The sequence below is a fragment of the Manacus candei genome, unplaced genomic scaffold (assembly GCF_025592945.1).
Source record: "Manacus candei isolate 608988 ecotype Guabito, Panama unplaced genomic scaffold, ASM2559294v1 h1tg000013l, whole genome shotgun sequence".
In the NCBI taxonomy this organism is placed as follows: Eukaryota; Metazoa; Chordata; class Aves; order Passeriformes; family Pipridae; genus Manacus; species Manacus candei.
Genome location: NW_026138061.1, coordinates 3,468,526 through 3,481,265, shown reverse-complemented (window position 1 = coordinate 3,481,265; position 12,740 = coordinate 3,468,526). Strand labels below are relative to the sequence as shown.

Genomic DNA, 12,740 nt, shown 5'->3' with positions numbered 1-12,740 from the left:
AGGGCCCTAGTTGCTGAATGAGGTTTCTTTTTTCTACCATGTGTGCTTGATGGTCTCTGAAACGTGTGTGATGTGTGTTCTCCTGGCACAAGAGTGGCTGGGCTGTGGTGAGGACCCATGGAGGCTATCACAATACAAATAATAACATCAGTAATTAAAGAAGCACTGGAGGACAATTCTTCTGAATTAATGTTTCCTCACAGTAGAGTGGGAAGCAGGGTGAAGAGGGGCTTTACGCAAACTCCGGTCTTCCATGCTCCGTTATCTTTCCCTGGCCAGAAGGCTTGGGCAATAGGACAGCGTGACAAATTCCTGCCTATCACTGGAGTTGTCTCCACCGCCTGGGCTGTCTCTGGGCTCACCCTGACTGCAAGATGAAGCACGGTCGCCTGCCCCTGCTCACCGAGGCTGAAGCTGGGTCACAGCCCCTCGCTGCTGCCATCACGAGGCTCGCTCGTGTGAACAGCCACAATAGATAGCTTTGCTGATGCAGGAACTTGCTGGAGACCACAACTTACTGGAGCCCATTTGTTTTACTGGTCCAGCGTTCATGTGCCGAGCTGGTGATTTAGCCTGGGGTTGGAGTAAGACCTTGGCTGTCTTTTTAGGAAGAGATTCATCTACAGCTTCTTTTTATTCCTGAAGCTGCCTACACAGAGCAGCTGCAGCAGCACAGACTGTTGTAGGGCTCGTGTATCTGAGCCCCCTCAAAGCTGCCTCTTCCAGGGATGATGTTTTCTCCTGCATGAAGCCAAGGCTAACAGCACCATGGCAAATCATGCCATGCAAACTCAGGCAAACAGCTTTACTTAAGTACAGTGAGAATTTGTATTTGGCAGCTACACTGATGACTTGGGTCTTAGGGGAGAAATTGAGCAAATCTCCGGTGCTGACAAGGCAGAGGAATGTCCTAAAGTTGCAATTTTTTATTTCTGTAACTAATACATGAGGAGCTTTTTAAATGTCTTGAGGGGAGGTGGGGGCAGGGGAGAGCCAGGCAAGGGAGAAAAGGAGAGGCAATATGCCTGTGACTTATGACAGTCAGCTGCTAGGCCCCCTGTGTGGCACTCAGGAATCATGGCTCTCCTATCACTGACTTACCAGACAAAGGCATTCTCTGCATTGCAACACAGAGCCTTTGCAGACCATGTTTTATCCTCAGAAGAAATGATGGCTGAAACCCCCAGCCCTGGAGGACTCTGCAATCCAAGCTGGCAGCCAACCAGCTGCTGTGGGATTTGCCCCTGGGAGTGCCTTGCTCTTTGTGTTTTACTTTGAGCTGGGGCCACATTTCACTTTGATTACTCATGTTTCTTTTTTAGTTTTTCTTTTTGATTTATTCTTTTTTGTCTTTCTGGAATTTTGTGCCTTGTTCATTATATTGGTGTGTTGCAGCGTGACCTGCAGTCCTGGGGTAGTGGGAAAGGAATGTATGTATCCAGTGTATGTGAGACCTACAGGCGCTGTAACTGTTCAGACACTTGTGCAAACCTCCACAGTCTGACTCCTGTGTGCTCTGCCAGTCCTTGCCTGTGGGCAGCAGGAAGCCAGCTGGTTTTGGTGTGCACATACAAGCAGCTCTGTCCTCAACTACCTTGATACTTGTAGCAGAAAGACTGAAGCATGTCAAGTAAACTCCTGATTCCTTCCAGACTTGCTGAACAGTTTCCTGTGTCCCTGAGAGCTTGTTTGCTAAACAGTAAGTTTAAAAGCAAAAGAAACTTCAACCTGCATTTATTTTTCTGAGCAAATCTACCTGCCCAAATTGAGTTTCTACCCTGGTATTTACGTCAGGTCATGCTATATTCAGTCATAGCTATGCTGGTATGCAAGGGTATTTCAAGCACATAGAAAGAAAGAAAAAAACCCCTAACAACCCCAGAACACGTTTTACATGTCTACTAGAAGGAAACCTTTACAATTATCCATACAAGCAGTGCTTTGGCCTCAAAAGCTGTTCTAGTATAGAGAAGTTCATTAGTCCACTTTGCAGGTTAAGGAAGAACTTTTCAGCTGACCACCTCCAAACCTGTGTGGTGATTAGATGAGATAAAATGGACCTTCCTGGATGGATGGACAGGCAAGGTGGAGAGAGGAAACAGCATTGTACTACACTTAAAACAGCACTGTGTGCATGGTAGCACCATGAGGCAGGGCAGACAGCTGGGACAGGTACAGCCTCACCTGGGCACCCTCAGTGAGCAGCCCTGTGCCTGAGTCTTGACATCCTGAAGGTCTAGGATCAGTCTTCACTTGGTCATGTCCCCATCTCCCACAGCACAGGGTAGGGGCCTCTGGGAAAGCCTGTTGTGGAAAGCCTAAGATTTCACAAAATCACCAAACTGTTAGGGTTGGAAGGAGCCTCTGGAGATCTAGTCCAACTCTGAAGGACACTCACCTAGAGCAGGTTACACACAAGTTTCCCCTTCTGCTTTGGGGCAGAACTGAAAACAAATGGAGAAGTTATCAAAACACACTCCCCCTCACCCCTGCACTGGCACGGGGGCTGAGATACTCACGGAGCAACTCTACAGTCACGCAGTTAATTTATTAAAGCACACGGGGCTCCGGTTCAGCTATTTATAACGTGATCTCACAGCCCTCCCCTCACAGTGCCCGCTGGCCGATCTCTATTTATTACACGATCTCACAGCCCTCCCCTCACAGTGCCCGCTGGCCGATCTCCTCCCCCTGACCCGGCGCGGGGCCGGCCGAGGGCGCGCTGGGAGCGGCAGCGATGGAGCTGGGCCCGCAGTTCGAGGATTCCCTGTTCTCCCCGAGCCGGGAGCGGCTCTCGGGCGGCGGGGCCGTGGCTCCCAGCGGCGCCAGGCACTGCGAGCCCCAGGTGAGGGGCCGGGGCGGCGGGAGCAGCGCGGGCGGGCGGGGCGGGCGCGGCGCAGCCGGTGACGGGCCCGCGTGTGCTCTGTGTGCCCGCAGTGGTTTCTCAGCGAGGACGGCGGGGACGGCGATGGCGCCGACGGGGTCACGGGCAGCAAGTTCCGGGCGGACTGGGCGTACCGGCGGCGGGACTTTGAGGTATTCCCAGGGCGGGGGCCGGGGGGTGTTGTGGGGACATATCCCGGGGCGGTCCTGCAGCCCCTGACGCGCTGAGCCGGTGTGAATGTGCGGGATGTATCGCGGCCCGCGGCTCCGGGGGCTGCGCCGTGGTTAGCCCGGCTCGGTGGCTCCTGGGTCGTGGTGAAAGGACGGCAGCCCCCGGTCGGATTCCATCCATCCTGGAGCCAGCACGAGCAAACCATGCAGGAATCTACGCTGCCCCGGAACTGATCCCAGCCCGGCGTGCGCGTCTGAGCAGCTCAGCGTGAGCGGAGAGGGTGTTTGCGGCCGTGGGAGTCGTGGTCAGACAGAGCTTGGCGTGTGGGTTTCTCAGCTCCTGGGGATGATACCATGTCCCACACAGGCTGTCGGATCGCTGTCAGGTAGTAGTAGTGTCGGCCCCACCACTGATCGTCCCGGCTCTCTGCTGCCTCCGCCCGCTCCGGATGGCTGCTTGTGCCTTTGCCGTGCACTGATGGTGCCGTTGCTGTTCCTGCCTGCTGCAGTCCGAGACCTCTCCTCACTGGGTACTTCGTGAGCCGCATTCCTCATCATCCATGCTTCCCCGCCGTTTGCAGTCCTATTTGCAGGATCCGGTCTCTCGTTACCTTGTTTCCTTGCTGAAATTAGCAGCTCCTGCCCGTGTTTCAGCTGTAATAGCTTCCTGTTTCAGCCTACGGTTTGCATTTCAGGCTCCCTGACTTCAAAGCCCTCAGCTGACTTCTGACTCTACTCCTTTTGCCTTGCCCATTGGATTTATGGATCTTTTAGTACCTCAGTTGGCACTGACCACGCTGACCATAATGTCATTCCAGCAATACTGCAGTCTATTGTATACCTGAGAGATGTTTTCCACTCTCAGCTGAGATGCCCTGAAGGGATTGATAGAAGTGTGCTGAGGGGAGAGATGCCTCAGGCTGCAGTTGGAGGTGGCTAGTGACCCTCAGGAAGAGCAGATTTCTTCTTGTGTGCTGTGTTTCCCTCTCAGGAAAGAATGACAGCTCTTCAAATCTGCTAAATGGAACAGACTCTTTTTTGTTGCAGTGATCCATGTTAAAAATGCCTTCGGTCTTACTGCTAACCTAGATCACTGTGGCAGAACAAGAACCAGAACTAGACTGCACATAAAATTAAAGATTTGAAAGCACTGGCCTTAGAAAGGGGGCTGGAAATATATAAATGGGGGCAGTAATCTCTTCACTTTTGTGAATACTTTTTTACTTCAAGCTAGGCCACTTGGTAGGAAATGCCACGGACAGCAGTGATCTAAGATGTGCCCATCTTTAGGACTGTAGAATTTGTTTGGGATTCATAATGCCTGATCCTTGCCAGGTTATATCCCTTTGTCAGGTAACAAGGCAAACAGGGTTGTCCTCAGCCCTCTGATCTATTTTCACCAGTGGCTGCTGCACACACTGGGCAAAGAGCTCCCTCTTTTGCTTGAGAAAGAATGTGAGCTTAACACCAGCGAAGAAAAATGTTTCAGCCATTTTGCTAGGAAGTATTTAGGGTATGTCTCCTGGAAGCTTTTTCTGTTGGAGCCATTAAAGTTTGCAGGAAATAATTAAATATTCATTTTGAGAGATAGGAGAATGAGCACTGCTCTTTAATCTTCTCATCTGAGCATTTACACAACGGGGGAGGAATCAAGATTCTAGAGTTAGCATCACTGAATACTTAATTTAATGTATTTAAATGTTAATTGGAGTCCCAGTGAGTGCCCTGAGCATTAAGCTACAGCAGTATTACTCATTCTTGTCTTTTTCCTTAGCCCAATTAATATTTATTTCATGCACGTTAGAACCACCCTACAGGAATGATGGAGATTCAACTTCCTTGCTGTATTCTCTGACTTACTGATTGTGTGAGGTGAGGTCCTTGCAGGTTCAAACCTTCCCATGGAGAATGTTGGATTTGAAACAAGATCCCCCAGATTTAGGATGAGTGCTCAGATAATTGTGTTGGTAGCTGGTAGAAAGATGCCTCGTGTCACATATTACTCAGGTCAGTAAATGATCCGTTCTGGATCAAGGCTGGTGGGAGGGAGGTTGACAGATGCATGGTGAATCTTGCTGCAGCCTAAACATGAGTTAGAATTGAGGCTATTCCTCACCATCTAGACTTGGCTGTGACCTCGTCTGCTGCTGGCACAGGTGGTAGCTGAGTCTGGAGAAATGAAAATGTAGACTTCAAGTCTTGAATTCCCTTTGTGACTGTAGTTGTAAACATACTGTCAGGTTTGCTTTTAAATGAAAATCTCTCACTGTTTTGTTTGGCTTTTCTTCTTGTCGACAATCCCAGAAAGCCCTGTGTGAATACTCAAACTGCCTACAGCTCTTACCTCCCGGCAACATTGCAATGAGACGAGATGTCCAAGAGGGCCAGGCTCGGTGTTTATCTCGCTTAGGAAGGCACAAGGAGGCTCTGGGTATTGCAGAAAAAATGGTAAATAATGCAGTCTTTCTTTTAGGCTTTGAACTTTAAAACATTGCCAGTAGTTCTTTTATACAGACCATTTTCTGGAAAAATAATTTTCATTTGTATAATCCTTCAGGATGTTCAATGCTCAGAGTATTTGGTAAACAGAGGGTAACTGTCATTGCAGATATAATCACTCTTTAGAAATCAGAACACCCTGTACCACAATGAGCTCCCTGTGCAGGGAAGCTGGTAGTCCTGAAAGGGACTAAATATCATGCTCTGCCAGGCAGAATTAATGCAATGTAATAGGAATTATAAGAAAGGGGATAAATGAGTGCTTAAATCTTTCCACTATAAAAGTGACAGTTCAAAACTCCCTTTTATTTCCATATACTTGCTGCCAAACTGCCACCAAGAAGAGTATCTAGGCACAAATTGAGTTTTTCCCATAAAGGAAAAAATCTAGAGGCTCTGAAGTCTGGTGGAATTTTACTGATGCCGTTTATTTTATATAAAAGGTATTTATACTGCAAAGAAAAGAAAGCTGTATAACACTGAAGGCAAATAAACAAATGACAGCATTTGGGACCTTCTTGCCTTCAGACTGGGACAAAGCAGTCTGAAGGAGGGAATGCTGTCAGATCCGTCATGCAAGATCTGTATCCCATTGTATCATTTAAAATTAAGAGCACCATTTGTACAATTTAAAAATTACCTTATGGTGTTTGTATGTCTTTAGGGAGACATTTTCTTAGACTCTGAAGGATGATTCTGTTCTACTCCTGGTTTTCATCTGTTATCTTTTGTTTCTAGAGAAACAGCGCTACCAACACAGATCACTTAACAACAGTTCTCAGCCTGCAGTTTTCCATTTACCAGGGTGTGGAAAATGTAGAAAAAAAGATCTTGTGTCTGCAGCAACTGATCTGCTTACATCCTTTCAACCCCTGGTTCTGGAAATTTCTTGCTGAAGCCTATATGGGCCTTTTACAGAATTTGTCTCCATTAGTCGTTCCAGGAACAAATCTAAATTGTTCTGAAGAGGTTAGTGTAAGTGACAGTCGTTTCAAAACACCGACTGGAAGAGAGATTAATTTGCAGCCTCACCGATCAGATGGCCAGAAAGAAGGCCCTTGGTCCAACCTTGCTGCAGAAACAAAGGGGGAGAATGCAGTGACTTGTAGCAGCAGCCAAGTGGTGAAAGAATTCCTCTGCACTTTGGGAGAACTGGAAAGGACGGACGAAGGGAAATGCGCAGACTCCAAGTCCTGGAAGCAGAACGTGTCGAAGAAAGTTGGGATAAAGGCATGTGCCTCGTTTATTAGAGCAAGGTAACCACACGTATTCTTAGAATAATGTTAACTTCTCCCAGTCGAGAACAATGTAAAGCATATTTTTCCCAGCCTTATTATTTTCAGTTTACATTATCAGTTTAAATGTTTGTTTCAGAGTTGGCAACACTAACTTAGAAGCACCCTGCTTTTGCTGCAGATCTAAAAAGCAAAGCCTACTAGCATGGTAGCTGTGAACAGTCTAAATCTGAGTGGAAAGAATAAACCGGTGTCATGCACAGTTGAGAAATAAAGCAGTTTTTAATGAGCTTATAATGTGAATCTTTTCAAGTAATTATGTACAAAGGGATGTGTTCTTCAACAAATGCTCCTGTTAGATCATGGTTGATCCCTAGTCTGATATTAAAGATGCAGCAGCAGAAGTGCCCCAAAGGGAGGGCATAGCCAGTCCTTCTGCAAGTGCCACCTGTCTTATTTGCTTGAAGCCTCATGCTTGAGTGAAAATGTATTTCATAATAATACCCCAATCTGCATAATGGATGAGGTTGAAAAATGAACTCTGTGACAACTGATTGACAGGGCTGCATTAAAATGCTCTTTCCTTTTCTTTCCCCTCATCCTAAAACTCTTGCACACAGCAAAAATCCCCAAAACATAATCTTTCAAAGAGATAATTAAGAACTGGTTTTGTTAAAATAATCATGGATGTTTTGTTCCCGCTCTTGCCTCTCAGTAATGTATTAGTCACTGAATGTATTTAAAGGCATCTTAGGAACTTCCACAAATGTTTACAGAGAACACTTTATAACTGCCCTGTTAGGGCAAGATTTAGGAAATATAAAAAAAACATGCAGTAGCTTTTACTGTACTCAGACTAAGAGATGGAGACTTTAATAGCTACTTGGAAGAAGTTAACTGATTTAGTACTGATACTGAATATTAAAGCTACATTCATATTAATAATTTGTGTTGCTTGTTTCAATGTGTATGGTTCAGGATTGAGCCAGTTATAAATGGTGGGATTTCCTTGCTTGGCTGCACAGTATCACAGAGTATTACTGTACTTGCAGATACACTTGTTCAGGGTAAGCTTCTTCCCTGCCCAGGGCTTACGCATTACATAGGCTGTCTAACATTTTCAGGTCTGCTGGATTTTAAGTGGAATGTAAATGTTGCATAAATATATGTGCAGGATAAATTGCACCTGGGAAAGGGATGTTAGTATTGCTTTTTGTAGAAAATAAGGTTCTGTTTTAAAGCATCGTGAATAGTCGACTCTCCTAGTTTTGAAAAAAAAATTGGAGAAATTGTTTTATTTAATTTTTAATGATATTTCATTCTTTTTTACATTGTTTTGATGCAAATTTTGAAACATAAAATTTTGTAAATTAAAAATACTTTCCATTTTCACTTTGAATTTCCCAGTCAAAACTTTATTGAATTTACAGATGGTTCGTTGGTTCAGATTTGTAAATTTTGATGCTTATAATGCTCAAATGAAAGTTTTCATCTAAGATCTTGAGTTTTCTCCATAAAAAATGCACACCATTATTATGACACCAGCTTCATTTAAATTCAGTAAATGTGTTAAAAAATTTGTTGTTGTTCTTTATGCATAAAGCTTGAATTAAACATGGTTTCAGCAATAACACAGCTAAGTTCCAATGATCCCTTGGTTGAATATTGTAGAATCATAGAATACCAAGTTGGAAGGGACCTCAAGGATCATCTAGTCCAACATTTCTTGGCAAAAACGATCTAGGCAAGATGGCCCAGCACCCTGTCTGGCTGAATCTTAAAAGTGTCCAACACTGGAGAATCCACAACATTCCCAAGGAGATTATTCAATGACTGATTGTTCTCATTGTAAAAAAAATTTCCTCTCATATCCAGTTGGAATCTCTCTGGAATTAACATATACCTATTACCTTTAATTTTTTCTGCGTGGCTCCTTGTAAAAAGGAAGTCTCCATTTTCTTTGTAGCCACCCTTTAAATACTGAAACACAGTGATAAGGTCTCCCCTAAGGCTACTTTTCTTAATCCTGAACAAACCCAGTTCTCTCAGCCATGCCTTGAATGGCAGGCTTCCCAGTCCTTTGATCACCTTTGTGGCCTTTCTCTGGACCATAATAAATTCTCTAAAACTAATATTTATCCCTACAATAATGCCCATTGTGAATTTTAGAGAGTTCACAGGAAATGCAATATCTCTGAATGTTCCTAGAAGTGTAAAATAAGCACAGTACCTGTTAATCCACCTGACAGGCAGATGTGAGACAACCGTACAGATACCTGAGTATTTCCTCTGATGACATATTTTACACAGTCCCTGTGTGAGGAGGGCTCTGCAAACTGCCACTGCTCTCTCTGGTTGAGCAGTTGATGATGGGACTCTGTGACATGAAGCCGTGTCGTGAGCACAATGTCTGCCCTTCACTGAATGGTGGTGGTGACTTCTGGGGCAGTGCTTGAACATAAACTGTGGCGAACGCTTTTAGAAAATATTCCAGGTTTGGCCTGTGTGGGGAGGATGTTTGATATTTGTCTAAAACCCTCAAATTTCTAGCTTTTCAGGTTACAAAGACAATCACTGCATAGGAAAAAAACGTGCTGCTGTCTTGTTAGGCTGCGGTAAGGACGTTATGATCACAGGTCTGAGCCTCATTTTGGAATAGTGTGACGAATATATGGGGAGAAAAACGTTTGTGCAGGGCAACCAGAGATACTTGGCATGTTGTTTTTCAAAAATACTTCTCAGCAGGTCTGTCATAGCACAGATACCCCGTACCTGTGGTGGGTTAGTACAGGTGTATTTACTTCTTTGCAGTTGGCAAAAGTCAGGAATGGCTGTTTTAAAGTACTACGTTTTGGTTGGTTTTAGGTCTGCCAACTTACTCTTTTGCCAGCCGTGCCAATTTTTAACTACTTTTCTTTTTCCAGGCTTCTATTTCAGCTTACCCAGTTGCAACAGTCATCCTTTGTGCTAGAGACTAACAGAAAAGGTCAGAAAGAAATCGATGACAAAGTGGCACAACTTGGTTTTGATGAAAACTCCTTGCTGTTGATGACCAAGGTAAGGGGATGTTTTGCTGTGTGCAAGTTCTCAGCTCTGTGTAGACTGGTTGTCCTGTAAGCATGACACTGCCCTGTGCTATTGAACTGTGCCAGGACAGAAAGGAAATTAGCTGGGGCGGGCTGCTGGCAGTGTGTTACCTGGATCTGATAGGGATGCCTACAGAGCTCTGGCCTGCGTCATGGGTGTCCCTCTGATCTGCTGAGATTCTCCTTTCAGGAATGTTCAGGGTTGTTAAGTTTCTCACTGGACCTGTATTTGCAGGTGTGTCATTGCTGTGATGCACATTTTATCTCAGGAATTTTAGATGCCCCAAAGTGAATCACAAGTCTGAAATGGAAGTGGAGATTACTTTGATGGCCATTGCAATATTAAACACTTCCAGAAAATGTATTACATATTTTCAGAAAAAAACAGAGATAATATTTTACATTTCTTTGTTCTGTTTGAGGTACTGGTTTCTAAGTTTAAAGAAATATAAAGGAAGAGAGTAATATTGCATGATTTTATTCATAGAGATTAAACATTTTTAGTGCTGTTTATGGAGCTTCTGACTTCTATCTTAAGGAATAAAAGGGAGCCAGTGAGGTTCTAACTTTGCTCTCAGCATTACAGCTTTAGTTAGTGACAGCCGAGCCACTGCCGGGCTGGCAGTCAGTCTGTGGGATTGCATCCATGAGAGGGCAGTAGCATGCAGGCTATCTCAGGGTTGGAAAAGGCGAAGGAAAGAAACTTCCCTTTCCTCGGACACGCCCCAGGAGGAGTTCAGTGTTGATGCTGATGCGAGATGAGCACTGAATGCAGAGTTGGCACTGAGATTTCCGCTGCTGTTCAGAGTGAACGCCCCCACACACACCCCGTGCAAGTGTAGCCAGAAGCCTGGAGGGGTTGTGCAGCTGTGAGGCTTGGGCTCAGTTCTCCCTGTCCACTGCAGAATTCCACAAGCAGGCAACTTGAGCATGACCTGGGAGCTTCTCCAGGATAGTGTGTGGTTCACGTGACAAGGGCTTTGCTCATAAAGATCTGTTATTAATGCCATGTTTGCTGGGTTTTTTTCTGCAAGTTGTTTTATTGTTTCCAATCTTCTTTTTTTTACTCTTTTTGCAGGTTATGGGGCAGGATCTTATACCAGAAAAACTAAAAGAGGAGTTTCAGGGTGAGGTAAAATGCATAGGCCCTTCAGCATTGTCATCATTGGTAAATGCGTCAGTCGTGGAATTTGAAGTCAAATGGTTCGGTAATCTCCAAGATGATTTATGACACTTTGACAGTCAATTCTATTCAGATATATATGTCCCACCTTTAGTAACTTAAAGGTTTTGTTGTATTTATTCTTTTATCTCCAAATGATTATGGCATGATACATGCAATAAAGTTCATATTGCATTTTTTTAAGAATTCTTTTTGTGTGTCTTTTAAGAATGGATATAAATCTCTGCATTTAAACTCTCAACCTTGCGTCATTTTCTGTGTTAACTGATTGTTTGTATTTCAAATTATGAGGAATCCAGTATAAAATCAAGCTTTCAATTCAGCTTTCAGAGGTAGCTTTCCATCATAAACCTCACCAATTTGTGTTTGAAACACCTGTGATTTTTTTGAGGCCTGCAATGCCAGTGGGATGGAAGGCTTCCTTTATGATGTGCAATTTGAAGTTTCTTGGTATCAAATTCAATGTTGTTGCATTTAGAGCCAGGAAATTAGCCATTTTCTTAGGTAATTTAAGTAATAGTAATTTTCTGTTCAGAGATGGATAGCTAGAAATCTTAAATATATTTATCCTGAGAATTTGTCGATAATTCCATATATTTTAGGAAGAAAATCTAAGTAGTAATATTTCACTTAGAAGATTTTTTTTTCCTTCAAAGCTAAGTGTTTTTTGCAGGTGTAGAACAAGCTGTAGTCTTGTCTTCAGAGTGCTTCGATGATGGAGGAGAAAAACTGTCAAGGTTGTTTATATGTGTACTGAAGAGTGTTTAGTCAGAGCATATCCTTTGTAAAAGCCTTGCAAGGAAGATCTTTGCTGTGAAAACTGGCAGTGTTGTTTCTGCCTCATATGGCTCCTTCTGTTGTGCATTCAGTTGATAGTGACACCACTTTGCTTTGCTTTCTGAAGCGCTGATACCGCATGCTTTGGGTTTCTACAGAAAAGGGATAAGATTCTCCTGTAGTTTGTTCCACTGGAAATAGTTTACATTCCAGACATATATGGTGTGCTCTTCCCCCATCTTCTCTTAAACCGTGAGACTTAGATTCTTTGTACCTTTTTATAAAAGTGTTCTATAATGGATGTAGCTTAAAACAAGGAATCTTCTAGACATATTTTGCTGTCACTTTTATTCATGTTTTCCTGTGTTTTCTTTCTGAGGTAGTAAAGAGAGATGAAAATTTAAATAGCTCACAACTGAATGGTAATTCACCATGCCTGAATTGTTTCTGCAACTTCTAGGCGAATTTTCAATCTTGAAAATACTGGTTAGGGAACCTGTCACTAAGGGTTTGGGTTGGAAGAAACATTAAAGATCATCTCGTTCCAAGCCCCTGCCATGGGCAGGGACACCTTCCACTAGACCAGGTTGCTCAAAGCCCCATCCAACCTGGCCTTGAACACTTCCAGGGATGGGGCATCCACAGCTTCTCTGGGCAGCCTGTTCCTGTGCTTCACCACCCTCACAGTAAAGAATTTCTTCTGTATAACTAATCTAAATCTGCCCTCTTTCAGTTTGACACCATCCCTTCTTGTCTTGTCACCACATATTCTTGTAAAAAGTCTCTCTCCAGCTCTCATAGCCCTCTCTTGTACTGGAAGGCTGCAGTAAGGTCTCCCTGGGGCCATCTCTTCTTCAGGCTGCAGAGCACAACTCTCTCAGCCTTTCCTGAGCAGAGGTGCTCCAT

At 44.2% G+C, this 12,740-nt stretch overlaps 1 protein-coding gene across 1 annotated transcript; it reads left to right on the top strand.

The window, feature by feature from the left end:
* Window positions 1-1,726: 1,726 nt before the first annotated feature.
* CUNH8orf76 (chromosome unknown C8orf76 homolog) lies at window positions 1,727-11,237 on the top strand. The gene is made up of 6 exons (XM_051778498.1): window positions 1,727-2,845; window positions 2,938-3,036; window positions 5,359-5,502; window positions 6,292-6,809; window positions 9,713-9,845; window positions 10,953-11,237. The coding sequence occupies exons 1-6, from the start codon at window positions 2,738-2,740 to the stop codon at window positions 11,103-11,105; spliced, it is 1,155 nt and encodes a 384-aa protein (XP_051634458.1). The 5' UTR covers window positions 1,727-2,737; the 3' UTR covers window positions 11,106-11,237.
* Window positions 11,238-12,740: the final 1,503 nt, after the last annotated feature.

Coding starts and splice junctions, on each gene's coding strand:
- CUNH8orf76 (XM_051778498.1), top strand. CDS start 2,738: ATGGAGCTGGGCCCGCAGTTCGAGGATTCCCTGTTCTCCCCGAGCCGG. Junction 3,037..5,358: donor ACCGGCGGCGGGACTTTGAG/GTATTCCCAGGG, acceptor CGACAATCCCAG/AAAGCCCTGTGTGAATACTC. Junction 5,503..6,291: donor TGGGTATTGCAGAAAAAATG/GTAAATAATGCA, acceptor TTTTGTTTCTAG/AGAAACAGCGCTACCAACAC.